This window comes from Spodoptera frugiperda, chromosome 1 (genome assembly GCF_023101765.2).
Source record: "Spodoptera frugiperda isolate SF20-4 chromosome 1, AGI-APGP_CSIRO_Sfru_2.0, whole genome shotgun sequence".
NCBI classification, from domain to species: domain Eukaryota; kingdom Metazoa; phylum Arthropoda; class Insecta; order Lepidoptera; family Noctuidae; genus Spodoptera; species Spodoptera frugiperda.
In genome coordinates this window covers 9,556,074-9,575,231 of record NC_064212.1, presented here as the reverse complement: position 1 = coordinate 9,575,231, position 19,158 = coordinate 9,556,074, and the positions used below count along the sequence as shown (strand labels likewise).

General features: G+C 35.6%; 4 protein-coding genes across 4 annotated transcripts in view; 2 read left to right on the top strand and 2 right to left on the bottom strand.

Moving 5' to 3' along the window:
- The window catches only part of LOC118273122 (large neutral amino acids transporter small subunit 2), a 28,533-nt gene extending 20,009 nt beyond the window's left edge, over positions 1-8,524 (bottom strand). Inside the window, exons 1-2 of the mRNA XM_050696752.1 lie at positions 8,106-8,524; positions 2,326-2,624 (exon numbers count right to left, since the gene is read on the bottom strand). Of these exons, the coding sequence (XP_050552709.1) occupies positions 2,326-2,624; positions 8,106-8,248 (442 nt within the window). The 5' untranslated portion in view covers positions 8,249-8,524. The remainder of the gene's footprint in view (positions 1-2,325; positions 2,625-8,105) is intronic.
- Positions 8,525-9,644: 1,120 nt separating this feature from the next.
- LOC118273125 (homeobox protein Mohawk) lies at positions 9,645-12,553 on the top strand. The gene is made up of 4 exons (XM_035589923.2): positions 9,645-10,121; positions 10,604-10,871; positions 11,069-11,228; positions 11,653-12,553. The coding sequence occupies exons 2-4, from the start codon at positions 10,762-10,764 to the stop codon at positions 12,223-12,225; spliced, it is 843 nt and encodes a 280-aa protein (XP_035445816.2). The 5' UTR covers positions 9,645-10,121; positions 10,604-10,761; the 3' UTR covers positions 12,226-12,553.
- A 912-nt stretch (positions 12,554-13,465) lies between these two features.
- Positions 13,466-14,648, bottom strand: LOC118273126 (39S ribosomal protein L10, mitochondrial). The gene is made up of 3 exons (XM_035589924.2): positions 14,484-14,648; positions 13,892-14,398; positions 13,466-13,785 (listed from the first exon to the last, which is right to left on the bottom strand). Exons 1-3 carry the CDS (start codon positions 14,500-14,502, stop codon positions 13,517-13,519), a joined length of 795 nt encoding a protein of 264 aa, XP_035445817.2. The 5' UTR covers positions 14,503-14,648; the 3' UTR covers positions 13,466-13,516.
- Positions 14,649-14,666: 18 nt separating this feature from the next.
- On the top strand, positions 14,667-18,606 carry LOC118273124 (angio-associated migratory cell protein). Its single transcript, XM_035589922.2, has 5 exons — positions 14,667-15,032; positions 15,113-15,727; positions 16,357-16,531; positions 16,979-17,095; positions 17,621-18,606. The coding sequence occupies exons 2-5, from the start codon at positions 15,116-15,118 to the stop codon at positions 17,929-17,931; spliced, it is 1,215 nt and encodes a 404-aa protein (XP_035445815.1). The 5' UTR covers positions 14,667-15,032; positions 15,113-15,115; the 3' UTR covers positions 17,932-18,606.
- The last annotated feature ends 552 nt before the right edge of the window (positions 18,607-19,158 follow it).

Below are 19,158 nucleotides of genomic sequence, written 5' to 3'. Positions count from 1 at the left end.
AGTGGAACCAATTCTCAGAATAAGAACGAGAGGGATATGAAATAATGTAACTGTTGGTCAAATGATCCCACAGTTGGTAATACGATCGTGTGAGGGGCCAGTATGACGTCACATGCTAGTAACAATTGTAATTCCATTCATGAATTTTGTACTTTTGCTTTCCTGGTATATACTGGTCGATTTGAAAGAAGAACGGTGTCATTGTAGCGTCTTTATCAACGGCCAGTCTGTGAGTCAGTGCTTAACTAATTCATTGACCGATAGTTTTAATTTATGTGATTGTGATTATAAAGACATTTGAATTAATTATCGTTTATTGTTTTTATGCAAAGATCAACTTAGTAAGAGAAGAGGATTTTCATATCTACTACGGATTTGTACATAGGACGCATTACTTTATCTACTTTCTGAAAATATTGTATGTAAAATTTCAAGTACATTTTTGCCCAACGACTGGCCATGACACACGACATACAAGTCCATTGATACTGAGACTGTGCCACAAAATCTCTACAGAGTACTCTCTACGTAAGCGGCCGTTGCATCGGAAAGTTACGTTGACACACATTCTTCACTCTGGCTACGTAATAAATCAGGACGACCCATTGTAATCAGCGGTATCGAGGTAAGTCAGTTACACACTAGGCAACAATGTCTGTTTATCTTGCTCGGGTCATGTTCGTGTAGGCGAGAACTAGTAGCTTAAAATAGATTATGTATCTATTTACTTACATAATTATTAATTAATTGGTTCGATTGAGTGATGCCAATTAATTTAATTTTGGTTTCATTACAATGAAACGTTTGGATAGGTCGGAAATCTCTTTACTGACTGACTATTAAATAACACTGAAGTTTAGATTTCTTTAGGTGGTACATAGGAACAGTTTGTTCCCAGTCGTCCCATCCCCTCATTTCTTGAATCTTTAGGATCTAGGTTAGAACAAAATCTCACAAGAGAAGATAAATCTTACCATAATGTTTTAGCTGTAGCCCACTACCATCTGTTTACTCAAAAAACACAAGGCAATGGCTTTCACTATGGGAAGTTATGAATTATGATTGTTTATCCAAACATTACGTTGAGAATGGACGTTCCCAATGTGCTTTATAAACAAGTGACATGTCCATAAAGTTGCTAAGTAACCATCGTTACAAAGTGCTGCGTATTGATCAGCGAAATTCCGTTCTTTATTATGCGGAGAAGTCACAAGTCAATGTGATGTCATTGACCTTGAGTAGCACGAGCAATGCTAGAATGCGTTGCTTTTGAGTAAGTACTAGGTAATAAGGAAATGTAGACTTCTTTTCTTTCAAGGTAACTATACGAAAAAACTAATGTTTTGTTTAGGAAAATGTCACAAACTAATCTTTTCACAGAAAATTTAGACAGCCGCAGCTGTGTGCTACAATCATTGCATTTTAATTTACGAATTTAAAACAAGTGTTGCCAATTTAAAGCCTTCTAAAAAACAGCCATCGTTCATCATCAATTCAAGCCAATTCACTCTGTCGATTTCATTTTGATTTGCCATTATTTAATTTAGTACCATCACTTATAGAGCATTAGGGGAAATCACTTCTTATTAGGTTTATTAAGAGTGACATTAACATCGTTCAATGTTAAATAAGAAGATCGCCGGGCTCCAGTAGAGGTAGGTACTCGTATTCCACTTACACTACACATGCGATGAACAAATTCATGATTTAGGTACCTATCTTAGTATGTCATCCTCAAAAATTTCGGTGACCTAACTGTGATTCCCAAGGCATAACTATGCTGCTAGTTTTGAGGGAGGAAAATCATCCAATTACTTCTCCCGCCTTGGGGGAGGCGAGAGGGAGTATCAGACTCTTACTGACTAAAAACTACCCTGTTCCTACTCCTGCTTTTCGAGCCAGAGCTGCGGACTACCTAGCGGGTTACCGGGGTGTAATCCGCTAGGTAGTCCGCAGCTCGCTGCTAAACTTGCTTTGCGTGCGACCATTTTCTGCTAAGGGGACTTTAGTTCAGCTATGGACACATTCCAGCTAATGAAGATTTAAACTAGCTATATCGTCACACATTTTATCCCCGAAGGGGTAAGCAGAGGTGCATATTACGACACGTAATACCACTATACAATGTACGTGCATCCACCTTTCACCACTTATAAGAATTTTTCTAAAACCCGAAAAAAGCCCAGCATTACTTTGCCAGACCCGAGAATCGAAGATGAATCCCCTTAACCGGTAGTCGTAGTTACGACCACTCGACCTAAAAGACAGTCTATTTAAACGATAAACTACCAAAAATCTGCACATACGTAGAAAAAGTGTACTTACATAAACAAACAGCAGCAAGAAGCTTCACAGCCAATTCAGGTGGGTTACATTCAGGGAAGAAAGGCTTCACCACATAGTTCCCGAAGGTCAGGGCCACGATAGCCTGTGTCGTCGGTCTGATGATGAGCAGGGCTATCCACATACGCAGGAAGGCAGGTAGGGGCCCAAAAGCCGTGTAGATGTACGCGTAGTCACCTCCAGATCTTGTTATGGAGGTCCCTAGCTCTGCATAGCAAAGGGCCCCCAAAGTAGACAGGAGCCCACTTGCCAGCCATATTAGTAGTGATGCGCCCACAGATCTGTGAAAGATAGGATGGTCAGTCAATAGGGATGATGATAGGGTATGAAAATTAAAAATCTATTTAGTCTGTCAGTTAGGTAATGAAAAATATTACACACGTATTTTTTTATTTTGTCGTATAAGATAAAGCGGATCAAACTTTAGGAGTGGTAGCAAATACGTCATTTCTACGTGTAAAATGTACCTAGAAGTGACGTTCCGCGATATTTCAAATCGATATGTCTTTCCGTAAGAAAATAAAATCATTTTGTTTCGGCTCTGGGTGTCATGCGTATGTGAAATTGTATGTTTGTAAACACACCCACGACACAAGAGAAAATCCTAGTGTTTAGTAACGTTATATAAAAAATATCGATATACATGTATGTCTATTAGTCTCGACCAACAGAAACGATACAAGAGATACTTAAGTAGCGTAGGTCCCTACTATAATAGTAAATTGCATGACTTATTGTGCCTTTAATGCCTCCACAAAGGTTTCAGTGCCACGGTAAACGAGTTAGCAACAAAGTTATGAATGAAACTAGGCAAACACGTCAATCTGTGAAAAACGACCGTGGGAAAATCCTGAACCGTACTATCTCAAGGTAGGTTTGTCTGCACTGCATTAAGTATAGTATCAACATATTAACTTCATTTTTTTTACCCTTAAGTCTTTGTCTGCCAATAGAAAACTGTTGAAAGCAAATTCTCCGGTGACCACCACGGCGTTTAATGTGTTAAATATAGTATCAACATATTAATTTCATACTTTATTTTTGTCCTGAAGGGATAGTTAGAGATGAATCTTCTATTAATTTACGCACTAGTTTTTAACCGACTTCAGTAAAAGGAGATTCGCGGTTTGACCTGTATGTATGTATGTTTGTATGATTTTGATGTTGTTTTCAGCATAATATTTTTCAGACTTTACAGAGAGAGAGAGAGGTTTATTACCAGACTTAAAAAAGGAGGTTCGCACTTTCACACGTGGGGTGATGTCAGTTTTATTTATTTAATATCATGTTATTAAATATAGTCACTTATAATGAGATAGAACAAGGCGTGTTTATTAATAGAACATCGTAAAAGCCTACCTAATAAAAAAACATATCTAATTAGGTATCTATGAATTACATTTCCAGATTTTAGTCAAGTTTCATCTGAACACTTCGTGATCTCTGATAACCTTTAAACTATAATGCTACAAAAATAAAAACCCTATTTGATAACATAAGAATTAGCATTAGCAATTAGTTCATGTGATCATTCATTTACTTAACCGTAGGTAAACTATGTTTACTTCAATTAGCAAATGTTCCTTAAATATTTGTCTAATAAAGAAAATAAATAAATTAGAAATTAGCTTTAATGTATAGCATCTTTATAAAGATACTTATTTTGGCAGTTAGTAGGTAATTTCTGTGTCAACAATACATTATCATTAATTAATCACATAGGTAGAGTCAAGCCACGGAAGAATACCAAGTAAGTTTCTGTTATCTAGACTAATAAATAAAATTGAAGTGTCTGTTTGTCATATTGAAATAACCGCTTTTAACTACATGCATACGATATATGTATATTATTATTTTTCAATGTTTGTCTGTCAGTCAGTCTGTTTGTTTGTTCCGGCTAATCTCTGAAATGTTTGGACCGATTTTGAAGGAACTTCTATTGGCAGGTAGCTGATATACTAAGGAGTAACTTAAGCTACTTTTATTATTCCATACGAGCAAATCTGCGGACATCAGCTAGTTGTAGTATAAGTTTAAAAGCCAAACTTAAATTAATATCTAACAACCGCTTATCGAAACCATACGTTACATAATTCATAGTCACAAGCCAAGGAAGTGTAACAAATTCCAGCTGCCACATTGAATTCTAAAAACCTAATGTTTAAAACAAAAACTTCGGAACAAAAGCGTGAATTACCATTAGAATACAATGGGTACAAGAAATCTGATACCAACAGCTCCTAAATCGATAAACTATCGCATTTCCGTTAATCCCTTTTTAAAAGGATGATTACAGTTATACCTAGGAAGGGTCGTTAACCTCGATCCTATATAATGATGTTTGTTTACAAGGCAATTAAAAGTGTTATTTCGATTTTAAATAACACATTAACAAAATGGGTTAAATAGGATTCACGTTAGCTATTTAAAACCTAATTAAATAAGTAGATATAGGTATTGTTTTATCGACTGACTTAAGTGAGGGCAAATTTTGAAAATATAGAAATTTCATTTACACTAATTACCTACTACATAAATAAAATTGGAGTGTCTGTTTGTAATATTGAAATAACCGCTTTCTACTACATGCATATACATACGATACATACACCAAAATATGTTTTTTTTTTTTTATATTTTCCTGTCTGTCTGTACGTTCTGGCTACTTCATGGCTAAAATCTGAAGGTACTTAGATGTCTAGACTAAGCTATTGTAGCCCTTAATACCACGAGGCTGATAACAAAGATATGTGTAGCGATTATATAGGTGCCTGTAAGAATCACGTTTTTGTAGTATCTTCATATATATCGAGAAGAGTAGAGTTTAGCAACAGAATTTTGTACTACAAAAGGTTTGAACTAATTATGATAACAGCACATAACAGCTGCTAATTGTTTCGAAATATCTGCCATACATGTAAGCCCTAGATTCCGCTTGACAACAGCATAAATACTTATGTAAGCGATCTTGTTGAATTACTTAACTATAGGACTTGTTGATTTTGTACACAAACTGCTGTTGCAGTTAAATATTCATTATAACGCGAGTTACCTGATAAATTTTTGTGTTCAACTTTTTTAATGAGCTCTGTTCCAACAATTAAACCCTTTTCTTTGCTATCCATCAAGGAACTGATGAAAAAATTTGATATCAGATTATAATATTGTAAAATTGATATTAGATTATGACAATATTATAATATTGTACGGTCATCAAGATTAACAGACCATACTAAATATTAGATCGATCTGTAGTCAGGAAGGGGGTGAAATTCAAATTACTAAAGACTCAAACATAAGAAGCAAACTAAAATTTTAAATAACACTGACGACTGAGACTTATTTATTTTAAACTCTACTTATTATTTTTTGGAGAATAGCACTATAAAATCTCTCAAGATAGCTAAATATTTCAACCCTTTTTTCATGCTGTTGGTTCTATTACTTAAGGCAAACCTAACCGTAAAATAATAAGTATTGTAGAGCTTGGCCCAACCTTATACGGGCAAAGATCCCTTAAATATCTACTTATGTTATGTATTTAGTTAGCATATTCTGGATTACATACATAAACTCACGTATTTTTCACCCATAAGACTATGTATGTGCCACTTGACATAGAGCGTGATCTAGTAGGTATGTAGCTATGTATTTTCTATCCTTATAATTCTCAATTTTGCATTAAAACCATGTCAATACCGTTTTTGCTTACTTTAAATATTTATTGTAAACATTTATTCAATATCAGCAGTTTACTAAGCTACCGATATAATGGCGTAGTAGCACAATACACAAGTATTGTAAAAAATGGCCACAGTTCCACTGTAGAATGGTGAATGGATCCCCTATGGCTGTGCTAACAAGGTCGTGGCTCCACTCAGCCTTAACCGTCACTAAATCTAGGTTAAATTGTTATCGAAGACTTTACATCACGCCTCTGACTCCCCAAAGAGGTTTCATGTAAAATTAACACTGGCCAATAAAATATGTTATTAAATATTTAAGTATAGGACGATTCTACTGCTATTTTGAACTAATGAGAAATTCGAAAATATTAATTGGTAGAATTAATCTTTCTTCCCCTATACATATTGTAGATACTCTTTGTACTAGTCGAGCCTGATGCGTGATAAAATCCCTACGCTTGGTAAGTTGGTCACCGAAAACTGAGAGAACGTTGTTGCCCTCCCCTGGGGTAGTTGATCGTAGCTATAGGACAAGCTTGGGTCCATTGACAATTTAAAATTGAGTAGGTACAGAATTTTTGCATTACTAAACTTAGGTAACATTTAGAGTCATTGTTTTATTCAATATATTTTTATCTGTACGGAATCCGTATCCGTACGGAAACAAATGTCCAATAAGTTGTATTTATTCAAGCCAAACCCCACATAACCAACGCAGGGTTTGACTGTTTTTTATTTACATTTTTAAAGATGCAGTCGTAAACGAAGAACGACCATCAATGGTATTGGACATAATAGAAAAGGTCCGTCACACCTTTGGACACAGCAAAAAAATCGTCCATACAAATAAAAGTAAGTGGGTTAAGATATCTAACTTATATTATAATTAATTTCTTTCTTACGCAAATAAAATTCATAAATCACTTCCACAACCATGTGTTTACGATTTTATACGCTGACGATTACCTACATATTTTGTCCCTAATATGCTGTTACATGCCTACCTAGCTAAAATTTATTTTTCCTGCTTATTAATAACTATTAACTACTTACTAGTTATTAATAAGGTAAAGTCGCCCAGTTTCTAAGATAGCCCAACACCAGGTTTTTAAAAACGTTTAAATGTATTTTTATTAAAATGCCAAAAACTCTTCTACTTTTTTTGATATCTTGCTTTTTAAATAAATATATTACAACTTCCAATATATATTTTCTTCTTTTCATCTGCAATATTTTACAAGGTTTTGAAATAAGGTGAACATTATTAGGCGCCTGTACCTTATAGGTAGGTACTCGTTTGCATATGAATACCTAATTATTAAATAGAAGTTAAGGAAAACTCTACCAACAGGTCCTCTGGGTAACCTACCTACATGTAAGTGCAATGACATAAATGAAAGTGACCAACTGGTGTCACCCACTGACCACAGATTCAAGTAAGTGGACACTATGCACAGTATCACTACAATCAAACAGACAACGACTGTTGCAATTACACTTTACATAATTATTGCGAGCATTATTTTTGTAGCCAACGCAATAATTCGCAATCGTATCATTTATTTTTAAACATCTCGTAGGTATTTCAAAATTTGAATTACCTTGAAAACACTGATTAACATAGCATGGGCCTACAGTATCTTTTAACTCTGTAGTAGCAGATTATAAGTAAGTAATAATAAAATCCAAGTAACCGAGTGATAATGCGCAGGTTAATAAAACCAAACATGTCGTTGATAAGATACCTAACAATACAGCGAAATCAAGGAAGTGCTCACAAATAATAGCGGCGTGTCACTACATTACGAATAAAGATATACAAAACTAAATTTAATTCAAAAATAACGACACAAAACTCTACTTTCCAATATGCCACAAAGACCACAAAATAATCTTGCTGCTTCTAAATTTTAATTGAACAACTCCCAAATGTTTATTTAACAAACAAATGTTGCGTTTCAAATTCAGCGATAAGTGCGAACCGATAAAACTGAAGAAATTAATTTGTGCACGCGAACTAGCTGCTGACAATAACAACATAGGCCAAAAGGCGGGAATTTTGAACACTCTGCTTACCTAGTGTATAAGAAAACTCCAGTCGGAGATATAAATATTCCGGAACCAATAATAGTCCCGATAATAATTCCAACTCCATTAAACAATGTTATTTTACGTTTTAAAACCACTTTGCCATCGCTGGCCTGAGATTCTTCACCCATTCCGCAAAAAAATCAATCGCTAACACCGGTAAACGCGACGCACGTGGGTAAAATACACGCGCCAACCACGCTCGAAACGCGGTATCAGACAAGAGCGCCGGGTGACTCGCCGCCACGGAATATCTCACACGACTGAATCACTTTCTGTTACCATTTTTATGATCTGCGAAACTGGAATAGACGATGCGATGCTGACGTCAGCTGTAGTTTACTAAGGACGCGATCAGCCGACCACTCGGAGCAGTCGCCGCAGCGCATGTGTGGAGCACTACTTGCGGAACACCATGCGCGCTACTGGAACTGCGCTGTGCACGACAGGGATGGCACTATTGTATTGTGCGCGCACAGAACAGAGACAGCGAATCCTACTGTCCGAGACGAACTTGTTGCAGGCCGCAAAATCAAGATTGTTGTAAACTTTGACAGCTATTTTGATTGCTGAATGTGCACGATAAGTCACGGTGATAAAATTATTGCATTTATTTTTCTATTTACATCACACACTAGTCTTTACTATTTTGCCTTGACCAGCACTACTTCAGCATGACGTTATTTTATAAAGAAGTTGCATCATGTTCCTGGCCGCCTATTGTTAACCATACCGACACTACCTGAGCGCTGACACTTTTTGTTAATGCCAAGGATTTTCACAAGTAATGTTAATTGAAGTCATTACCTGATAAAAAGAGCATGTAGTGCGTAAACTATCTATGCAACAAAATTGATACCTATACAATTTTAATAAAATAAAAATAATTTCCCAATACGTCTTTCCAAGCAGTAAATGACTAATACTGTCGCCGTTCTTGTCTGAAGTATCAAATATCTATAACCCATTGACTTGAGTGACTGAGTACTTAAGCACCCACTACTTATTAAATTCTGAAAAATGTACTAAAAATCCCCTATGATTCTTCATGATTGATTTACAACGTGTATATCACATACACAGGTAAGATTCATAGACACCATTTTTAAATTATCCTTATAAATATTTTAGTAAAGGGTATCTACAGAAAGATTGACTAGTACCTAAATATAGGTAAAACTGAGGTATACAATAACAAAGTAACTAGGTACCCATAATTTTGAATGTAAACAAAGTTCTCTACATTACAGTTCCTCGGTTAACTGAAAAAATATTTTCTTTTTAAATTATAAAATATTTCATGAAAAAAAAACATGATAATTTTTATTCCTTATTTCTTAATTATACATAGGTTCCTATCTAAGTGCATAAGTACATGTAGGTAATTACCGTATATATCTCCTATACAAGCATTTCATTGCTTCAATTCAAAACCATATGAATAAAAGTTAAAACTTAAAGAAATCGATTCTGCCAAGTACTAAACGAAAAAAACTCAGCGCTACTAAATCTGAGTGTCAGTCTCCTAATCACATGCGATGATACGATACTAGTCGTCATTCTCTTAATGTATTGCTATAATAAACAGATGTGACACGATAACAGACGGTTTTACCTATCTCTGGCGACTAGGATCAAATTTAGTGTTCCCGACACGCTCCCGCCGCCTGTATTTTATGTATCTTTCATAGGTTATGACCATAATAGATTTATTGACGAATAAATTGATGTTACTCTACAATCACCGAAAACAACACAAGGAGATACAACTAATGTCTGACCCCAAAAACTGATTGCAGTTCACCAGAAACACGTTAATTTACTTACCTCCGATATACCTAAATATATAGGTATTGTTCTTTGTAATCATGTTTTTGAAGACATCGCGGGAGACATCCTGAAATAACACGTATTTGCAGCGACGATGCGCCCGCGCCGCGGCGCTACCGTCGCGCGCTTATCCGACGCCATTTTCACACAATCCCCGAGCTTTCCCGCACACAGGTACGTACCACAATTTTCACATTAGAACAATAAGTCGCGAGTAAAATTAAATAAAATTATACACAATTCACTTCAACAAATCAGTGTGTCTATTCTTACTCAAGAAACTCTCTAATTAACACTAAATTTTATTCGGCCGTTCAAAAACAAGAACATTGACCCTCGAGCACACGTAATAGTTAACATGTTTTTTGTTCATTGTGGTAATTACTGAATACGAAAACATTAAAACAATACGTCCAATAAAAGTAGAGTTTATGTATTGAAATAAATCGATGTGAACTACCGAATGTGCAATTCAGGAGGGTATCGCGGGTAAATAACATCTAAATGTGAACTGAGGAATGTGACCGTCATGTTTCGGTTACATCAATGCAGCTACTACAACATACGGCTACCTAGCTAACTGCTTCACGTAATTAAACAGTATACTCTTTGAAAGACAATCTATTTATGTCATCATGTCCTTATTTTTTTAATAGATCAGTAAGCATCCCCCGCAGCGGCAGTGTTGCGAGACACGAGTCGTGTCGCAAGCCGTGGTGCCCTTGCACGTGCTGTCCTCACATTACGTGTCGCTCTCCTACTCTACACTCATTTGGACAATCATTTAAGTGAAAATCAAGTTATACAAGATCCGATGACACTCATTGAAAAAGTCCAAGAAGGCAAGGAAGACATGACTGACATCACGATGAAAGAAGAGTTGGCGAAACCTTCGCGGCCTGTCAGAAACAGACGATACACTCGGTTAGTGGTAACAAACATTGACATGCATGAGTCATTAGTTTCAGTATTCAGTATAAAATTTCTTTGTGCGTCACCTATGCATCACATACGGTGCCTATAAAGCTCCTTTATTAAAATGTTACTTTCATCGACATTGCAGACAATAGGTTTTGTTAATTAACAATGTGGCATTTATCAAATATTTTTTACAATTACAGAAGGAGCTTAGTAGCGGGCCAGCGTCCGCAAAAGAGGCTATTCACACCAGAAATTAAGCGATATCTCAAAGACTGGCTGGTGCGACGAAGAGATAACCCGTACCCAAACAGAGAAGAAAAAAAATATTTGTCTCGCGAAACTGGCCTCACATACATACAAGTAAGTTCAACAGTTTATATATTATTTCAAAGTTCATTGTTTTCTCATTTTTACACGTACGTAGGTATTATGTTTGTACCTAACAGCAACCTAATTGGATCGATGCCAGAAATTGCTATTTGTACATAAATAGGCACTATTTTTGTCACCGCTTTGTTGACTACGGTTCAGCATTTAACGTTAAGTGAAAAACTAGATTGACTATTGTATTCAGATTTACTACTAATGAATTTAGAAATAACTTTAACTACCATGACGACAGAGGAATTATTAGTCTTCCTAAGTATAGGTACCTTCGACAACCATAAGATGCCATCTGTGATAATAAGTTGTGTTATAAAAATACCCACGTTTTATTAGTACAATTATATTTTATTTAATACGTACCTAAGTACATTTAATTAACATTAAATTATGATTTCAGATTTGTAACTGGTTTGCAAACTGGCGAAGAAAGTTGAAAAATGTAAATGTAGATAGAAATCAGCAAACGTGGGGCCATCTGATCCGCACATACAACGATCGCGCACAGGGCAATGTGGAACAGTTTAGCATTTGTTCCGATGACAGCATATGGAGCGAATCCGATCCCAACAACCCTGACGACAACTTAGACCATGATGGGGACCTATCAGGCAGTCCCGAAACCATAACAGAATACCACCACGACGATTCCGACACATCTTCCAATATGAAAGACAAGTGTGTCAACTTCAACAATAACTCTTACAAATCGGATGCAAACGAAAATAGGAACGAAGAAACCAAAGCGATTACAAGCCCGATGTTACTCAGCAAGTGGCTAGAGAGCGCTGCCCGGTTCCAACCAAGTGAGTGCAACTACTCGTGGTGGGGTGATGGTAAAAGAAGAAAGCCAGATGCAAAGATCCAGCGGATTTCAGTAAATACGATGTCGAGACATGACCGGGACGAGGTGGAGGCTGCAGTGGCCCTCACTGCTCTAGCGTCTGCTACCAGTCGTATTTCTGCGCCATGACACCATAGACGCAACGTGTTATTTGTTTATGATTTTTAAATGGAGAATAATGTTAGATACTCTTTGTAATAGAGTAACTGCCAGTATGATTATTGTTTGTATTTGTTAGTTAAGTTTACCAACTACGTAAATAAAATTTACTATTACGTAATGCCAATGAAAACAGTGTTGCTCAAGTATTATTTAAAGTGTAAGTTGATCGTGGAAGCAATCGTGCTCGTATAGTCATTAACTTTTGATCTCTATTGGACTAAGTAGTTATAAGTTGCAACTCCAACCAAAGATTGTTTCAAGATTGAAATAAAATACATTATGCTATAAACAAGAAGTTGTTTTATTTTTATCTCGCTTTACTTATCAGGCGTTGTTTCTCGTTGGCATAAGCTGTGGCAGAGGTGCACGTAAAAACAGCTGCTACTAACTTTTAGCCAGTTATATTTACAGTAGATAATATGCGTGTTATGTTTATGAGTTGTGCCCGATGTAATGGCCAATATCTAATGATTGTTATGGATAAGATTAATAAAAACTGAAAGACATTATTTTCGATATTAATTTTCTTGGAAATGGTTTGAGTACCTTATTAGAGTACGCACTTGTCACGTCTCAACTACGTATAACAGTCAGTTCATTAAAGCCACTTATACCGTTCAAGTGCATGCACACGAAATAGGTGCGTAATGGTAATTTTTGCAGGATTACAGAGTATACTGTCGATATAGCATAGATAAACGTAACATTCGCTGGTGGAGCACGGGTTTATTATTTCGGAAGAATATTTATTTTGACCAGGTCAAAATAAATATTAACATTTTTTACTTAAATGGCTTACTAATGTAACTGTTTGTCGAGGTAACTCGACTCGTTTCGAGCGTCGCTAGGAACTCATATTCATAAGCAGCATTGTGCGACATTCGACGCGCCGAATGTCGAATGCCATTTTTCTGTTCAAAATAAAATGGCTGAAACAACCATAGTAAAGTCTATGATAATTATTACAAAATGACGCGTCGCGTCTCTGACGCATAAGAATCTGTCAGTCCAATGTTTGCTTTTTACCAGTGTAAAATATTTGGTAAAAAACTTGATACAGAGCCTATACTTGTTTGATATACTTTGATGATCATTACAAAGTAATACTAAACTTCATTGTTACTTTTGAGTAATTTAAAAGATAAATTAATAAACAATGATACTTTAGATTACTATTCACAATAGTATACAAAGAAAACAACATAAAAACTCTTCTAAACCTTATACTAATAAATAACTTTACACAAATTGATAACAATTATGATGTACTTTCAGGTTCTGTTTTAGTACTTTCTGGTTCCGCCTTAGTACTTTCTTGAGGTTCCTTGCTTGAGGCGCTTTGGAGCTCTACATGCTTCTCTAGGTGGCCTACCAAGGCCTGCTGGCCTAGACTCAGCTGCCTCACAAGGCTAGACCCAGCACTGTCAAGTACAGCACACAGCTGACTCCTCGCCACATCAATGTTCTGCATCTGACTGTATTCTAGCAACTCATTCTTTGACATCAATCTGTCTTGGATGATTCCAGCTGAAATTTAAGGCATTTGTTAATTAGTAACATTAAATTATAGTTCAAAATTATCATTTTGCTAGTTTTTATTGTATTCAAAGTTATATAATTCATTAAAACCTACCCATAATGACTAATTGAGGTGCTTTCTTCATAATCTTGAACATCTTAGCTACATTCTCAGGTTGTCCGAAAATAATATTCTGATGTGAAGTAAACAAGTGATTGACAGCCTCATACCGTGTCCCTGTGGTGGCCATACTAACAATCTTTTTACCATAACATCTTAAATGCATATTGTTCTTGCTCAGCGCAGCAAACACTGGCATTTTATCTTCCATGCTTATTGCATTTACATGCAAAAAGATTACCATCTTGGATGTGTTAAACCAGTTGAGACACTCATTTGCTAATATTCTCTCAAAAGGGTTGTCAATCTCTCTTGCGTATTTTTTTTCTCCTCTGTCACAAAGCGCTGCGTCCGGAAGGAGGTATTTCGGAGTACCATATTTAGGTTTTGATAAGTCTATCAGAAGCTGTCTTTCAAAGTGGGGTTTCCTTGGCTTCTGTATATTAATTTTCCCACGAAATCGTTTAGCGATCATAAATGATGCCTGCGTTGGTAGCAAAACTGTAACACGAAAATTAAGTTTGTTATGAAATGAAATTTAATAAAGGTGTACCTAAGTACGTATTGATAGGAGATTTTACAGTACCTTTCTTAAGCGATGCCATTTTTGAGAAAGTAAAGTTTACTTTATCAGAATAAGTGTTTTGTAAGCGTTTATTATTTCATAAAACGAAATAAATTATTTATACAATTTAGTACTCATAAAACATAACCTAAAAATCGGTTAGTGTCTGTTCTGTCCGCTGTCACTAAATTGAAACGTCAATGTCAAACTGTAGAAATAAAGAATACCCATGCACATTGCGTCTAAATCGTATCATGCATACTTGGTTTCAAAATCGACTATTTCAATAGTGTTTTCTTCACTCTGTCAGTTTTGTTGTCGATTTTTTTGTCATAACAAATGAGCACATCCTTATTATTGACATTTGAAAGAAGGCGAATTGTAATTTCCAATCGTCAAAGTAATCTCGTGTGAAAGAAACGTGTAATCGAGTGAAAATAATTGTTAAAAGTGGCTATCGTTCCTGAAATTCTATTAACATAATATTCTTAGCAAAACTAAGCATTGTACAAGTTATCAGCTAAATTCTAATTAGACTCTTATAGTTATATTGATTTTTGAAAAAAAGAGGTTAGTTTTATAAAATTTTACATTATTGCACCATTATTTCGTGACTATTCGTGATTTCATCTATATTTTTACATTTTTAGACAATGCGGAACCATCAGGAGGACTCGCCGTCGTCGTCCATAAACGGAGATGAGATCTTGGGCATGGAAGATGATGATGGCATGGTCTTTCTCGAGGAAGTTGGAGAAATCGATTTCAACGATGATTACAATGACGACGAGGAACCAGTGGAAGAGGCTTTAGAAATGCAAGAAGACAATTCTATTTTCATATTCAGAGAGCATAATGGATCTGTGTTTTGCTGCGATATTAGCCCTGATGGTAAACTGGCGGTCACGGGTGGGGAAGACGACAAGGCTTATGTTTGGAGGATTGAGGATGGCCAGTTGGTAATGCAATGTCTTGGACATAAGGATTCTGTCATCTTCGCTGGCTTTAGTTTTGATGGCGCATTCTTAGCCACAGCTGATATGGCGGGACTAATCAAAGTTTGGAAATGTGAGGAAGAGACCCAGCAAGAATCGTGGCCCGTTGTCTTTGAATATGAAGCTCCTGACTTGATTTGGGGCCTGTGGCATTTTGGAGCTAGAGTTCTTGTTTTTGGAACAGTGCCTGGTGAAATATATGTATTTAAAGTACCTTCAGGAGAAACAAAAGTCCTACAAGGAGAGAATACCAAAGCGGAGTGTGGAATGGTAAATATTTTTAAACAACTTATGTCCAAATACTCAAACGCTACTCAATTTTAAGACACTCTCAAGACTAATTCTGTCGCTATCAATTCTTTATAAAATGACAGAGATAGCACGATATTTCAGTACAACTTTAAATTGAGTAGCATTTCAGTATTCGGGTGTTAATCCTATAAAAAATAACTTTCAGAGTATAAACTTTTTTTAAATGAGGGTACTATAAAATCTCACAATCCTTATTTGATGAATCAGCAATTGGCTAGTAGATGCATCTTGATTTGATGACTCAACAATTGGCTAGTATATGCAAGTCATTTAAGATTTCATACCAATAATATGAATAGAAATACTACAAATAATTATGATTCTACGTTTACACATTAGTTATCATGTAGGTAGAAAACTGATTTTAACCTATTATTAGAACTTATGACGGGATATTTACCATGTTTATTCACTCTGATGAGTTTCCGATATTTCGGAACTATTGCAAGCGCCATGATCATAAATGAACTCATCTTGAGATCCGTAAATATCCCGTCATAAGTTCTAATAATATTGTTAGTGACCATGTCAGTTTAAAAACTGATTTTAACCTATTTGTTTAACACAACCTTTTTTAATGATTACAGTTGTTCCATGACGGAGTTCGTTTAGCTGCTGGCTATGAAGATGGTCTCGTAAAGATATGGGATTTGAGAAAATCAACAGTTTTGCACCAAGTGCCTGCATCAGTTCATCAAAATAAAGTCACAGCTATAGACACTCCTCCCGATGATAATATTATGGCATCTATTTCACATGATGGTAAGATTCTTAAATTACTAATTTTAATAACATAATGTCTAGTTTAATAATACTTCGGAAGTTGTTACTGTGACGCCCACTTTAAACAGTTGTGTTATTCAATTTTATCAGTTAGTTATTTATTCTGGCTCTTTTTGTGTAATGCAATGAGAGAATTAAAAAAAAATGCTACCCACATAATTACGTTTTTAGGTGCTTTTCATTGTTGGAGGCTAATATCTGTATCTTTTGAGAGAAACAAGATTAGGTCATATATTTCCTGAAAGAAAGAAAGAAAAACACAATTGATTTGCACCATTGTAAGATAGTACAGGCAAAATAAGAAATATAATTTTGAAAATAAGTTTGAACGCAGAAGGAGCACATGTTAAACACACGATTAATATTTAATAGAAGTCAGACATCTCTAAATTCTGTTTTGTAATGTTATTTTATTTTGTTTTTCAGGTAAAATAGTGTTAACTACTCCAAATAATGGCAGAGTGGTCAGCCAGATGACAGCAGAAGTAGACTTAGAAATAGTTACTTTTTCAAAAGACCTCCAGTTCCCATATCTTGCCACAGGTAAATATAAGTTTTTTACTAAGCTATTTTAACAAGATAACAACCTATTACTTGAAGATGTGAAATATAACATCTGATTGCATGGTTGGTGCAGTGGCTGGGCAACTGGCTGTCGTACAACATGCAGTGGGTTCGATTCCCACACGGAGCAACACTGATCCACAAATTGTGGTTTCAGATCTAGGTGTTGCCATACACTGAACACAAAAGTGTGCAGCAACGCCCAACTCAAAGAAATTAAAAAATAGGCAAATATTTCACCAGATACCAATACAATACATACAATAATTTAACATTAGATTCCTTTTTCCCTAATCATTCAAACACCACGCAATTGATGAGGTAGTTGATTATGATATTATAATACTTTGTGGGATACTTTCTTTTTTTCTTTATTGATTTAAAGAGGGTTTAATCTAAAAGATTATGCCACCCTCATCATTAGGGATACTTTCTTAGAAGAAGCTTTGTAGGCTCTGAAGTACAGACTGGCATTGGTTAATTTACATTTCATTTGTGTTTCAGGTACACTAACGGGAGCAGTAGACATATGGGATGTACCTCGGAGAATGAAACGTCATCAATGTACGAAAGCTGGGTCCGGTCCCGGGATCACCAGAATGACGTGGGTGAACAGGCTTCTCGTCACAGGCTGTCTCGATGGCTCTGTGCGGGTGTACGAAGGCCGGTCGGGCGAAGAGTGCCAGAAGTTCACAGGCCACCTATCAGAAATCTTAGACCTACGTTACAACGCGAAAACAGACTTAATACTAACCGCCTCAGACGACGGAACAGCTAGGTTATACAAATTAAATGTAAACAGCGGCAATGACTAAAATCGTTTTTATTATTTCTTTAATTTTCCATTTGACTCTGTGCATCATTGTTCTCTATTTTTGTCATATCACAGTGTATAATTTTCATGTATGAAATAAGAAAAATCAGAGATTTTGCATTTGTAACAGGATAAAAAGGATTTTCTTATATGCCACTGAACAGTTAAATAGTTGTTTCCGTGTCAATCTGATTATTATTTGGACATTTACAATGTTGTAGTTAGTAGTCCAGTACGGTTGAGGTCTGATGGTCTGCACCTCTGCAAAAGTCCGCCTATTCCTAACTGTCACATAGTTGTACATTTGACTTCATGCAGACATTTCAAAAAACTATGTTTGTGAGACTTGATATTGGTATTAACTACATACAATTTCGACCTTAAGGTCTAATGTCGTATAATTCATTTTTTAATATCGGTAAAATTTCTCACTAACTTTTACAGAAAACTGCGTGCAGTTGAATGTACGGACACGGGTAGACCATTGACCTCTCCCTAATTATTTCCTACTTAACAAGTACCTACCACTATATATGTATAGTAGATTTTGTATACCTATTGGTACAATATTTAATCTCCCATGTAATAATCAATAGTATTAATAAACATTTGTATTTCTCTCTCATATTCAATATCCAATATGTAATAATAAAGAACAATTCGTAAGAAATAATAATCTTGTTATTTAATATAACCAGTTTCTAGTATTCACTTCCTTGATACCTGACACCTGTATTATTATAAACTTTATTTCTTAAATGGACCAATAAACTACGACCAACGTAAACGAAATGACCAATCTACCAACTATTTATAGGTATGCAGTCAATTTTAATCGAAAGAAAATCTTAAACAAAATTCGCGCGAAAAACGATAACCTTTCTACATTCGGGTAAAAATAGCAATATCAAAAAATAGTAGTGATCAATAAAATATTACCTACGACCTATAAAGCAAGCTTCGTAGAAATTAAAAGCATTTATAATCCAGACTGCGCTTGAGCAGCGTCAGTTCCAACACCTACATCGAAACGTGAAAGCTGGTATCGCCGAACTAGATAGTAATCTACATAAATATAATAGATACCATTATCAATAGCAATACATTCGTCGGATTACGAACAAGTGTACGGGGAACAGTAGCTTTCACCGAGCAGATTGATATCTCGTATCACCACACTGTCATTGACCTCTTTGCAACGGACAAGCTACAAATGAATTGCTCATAT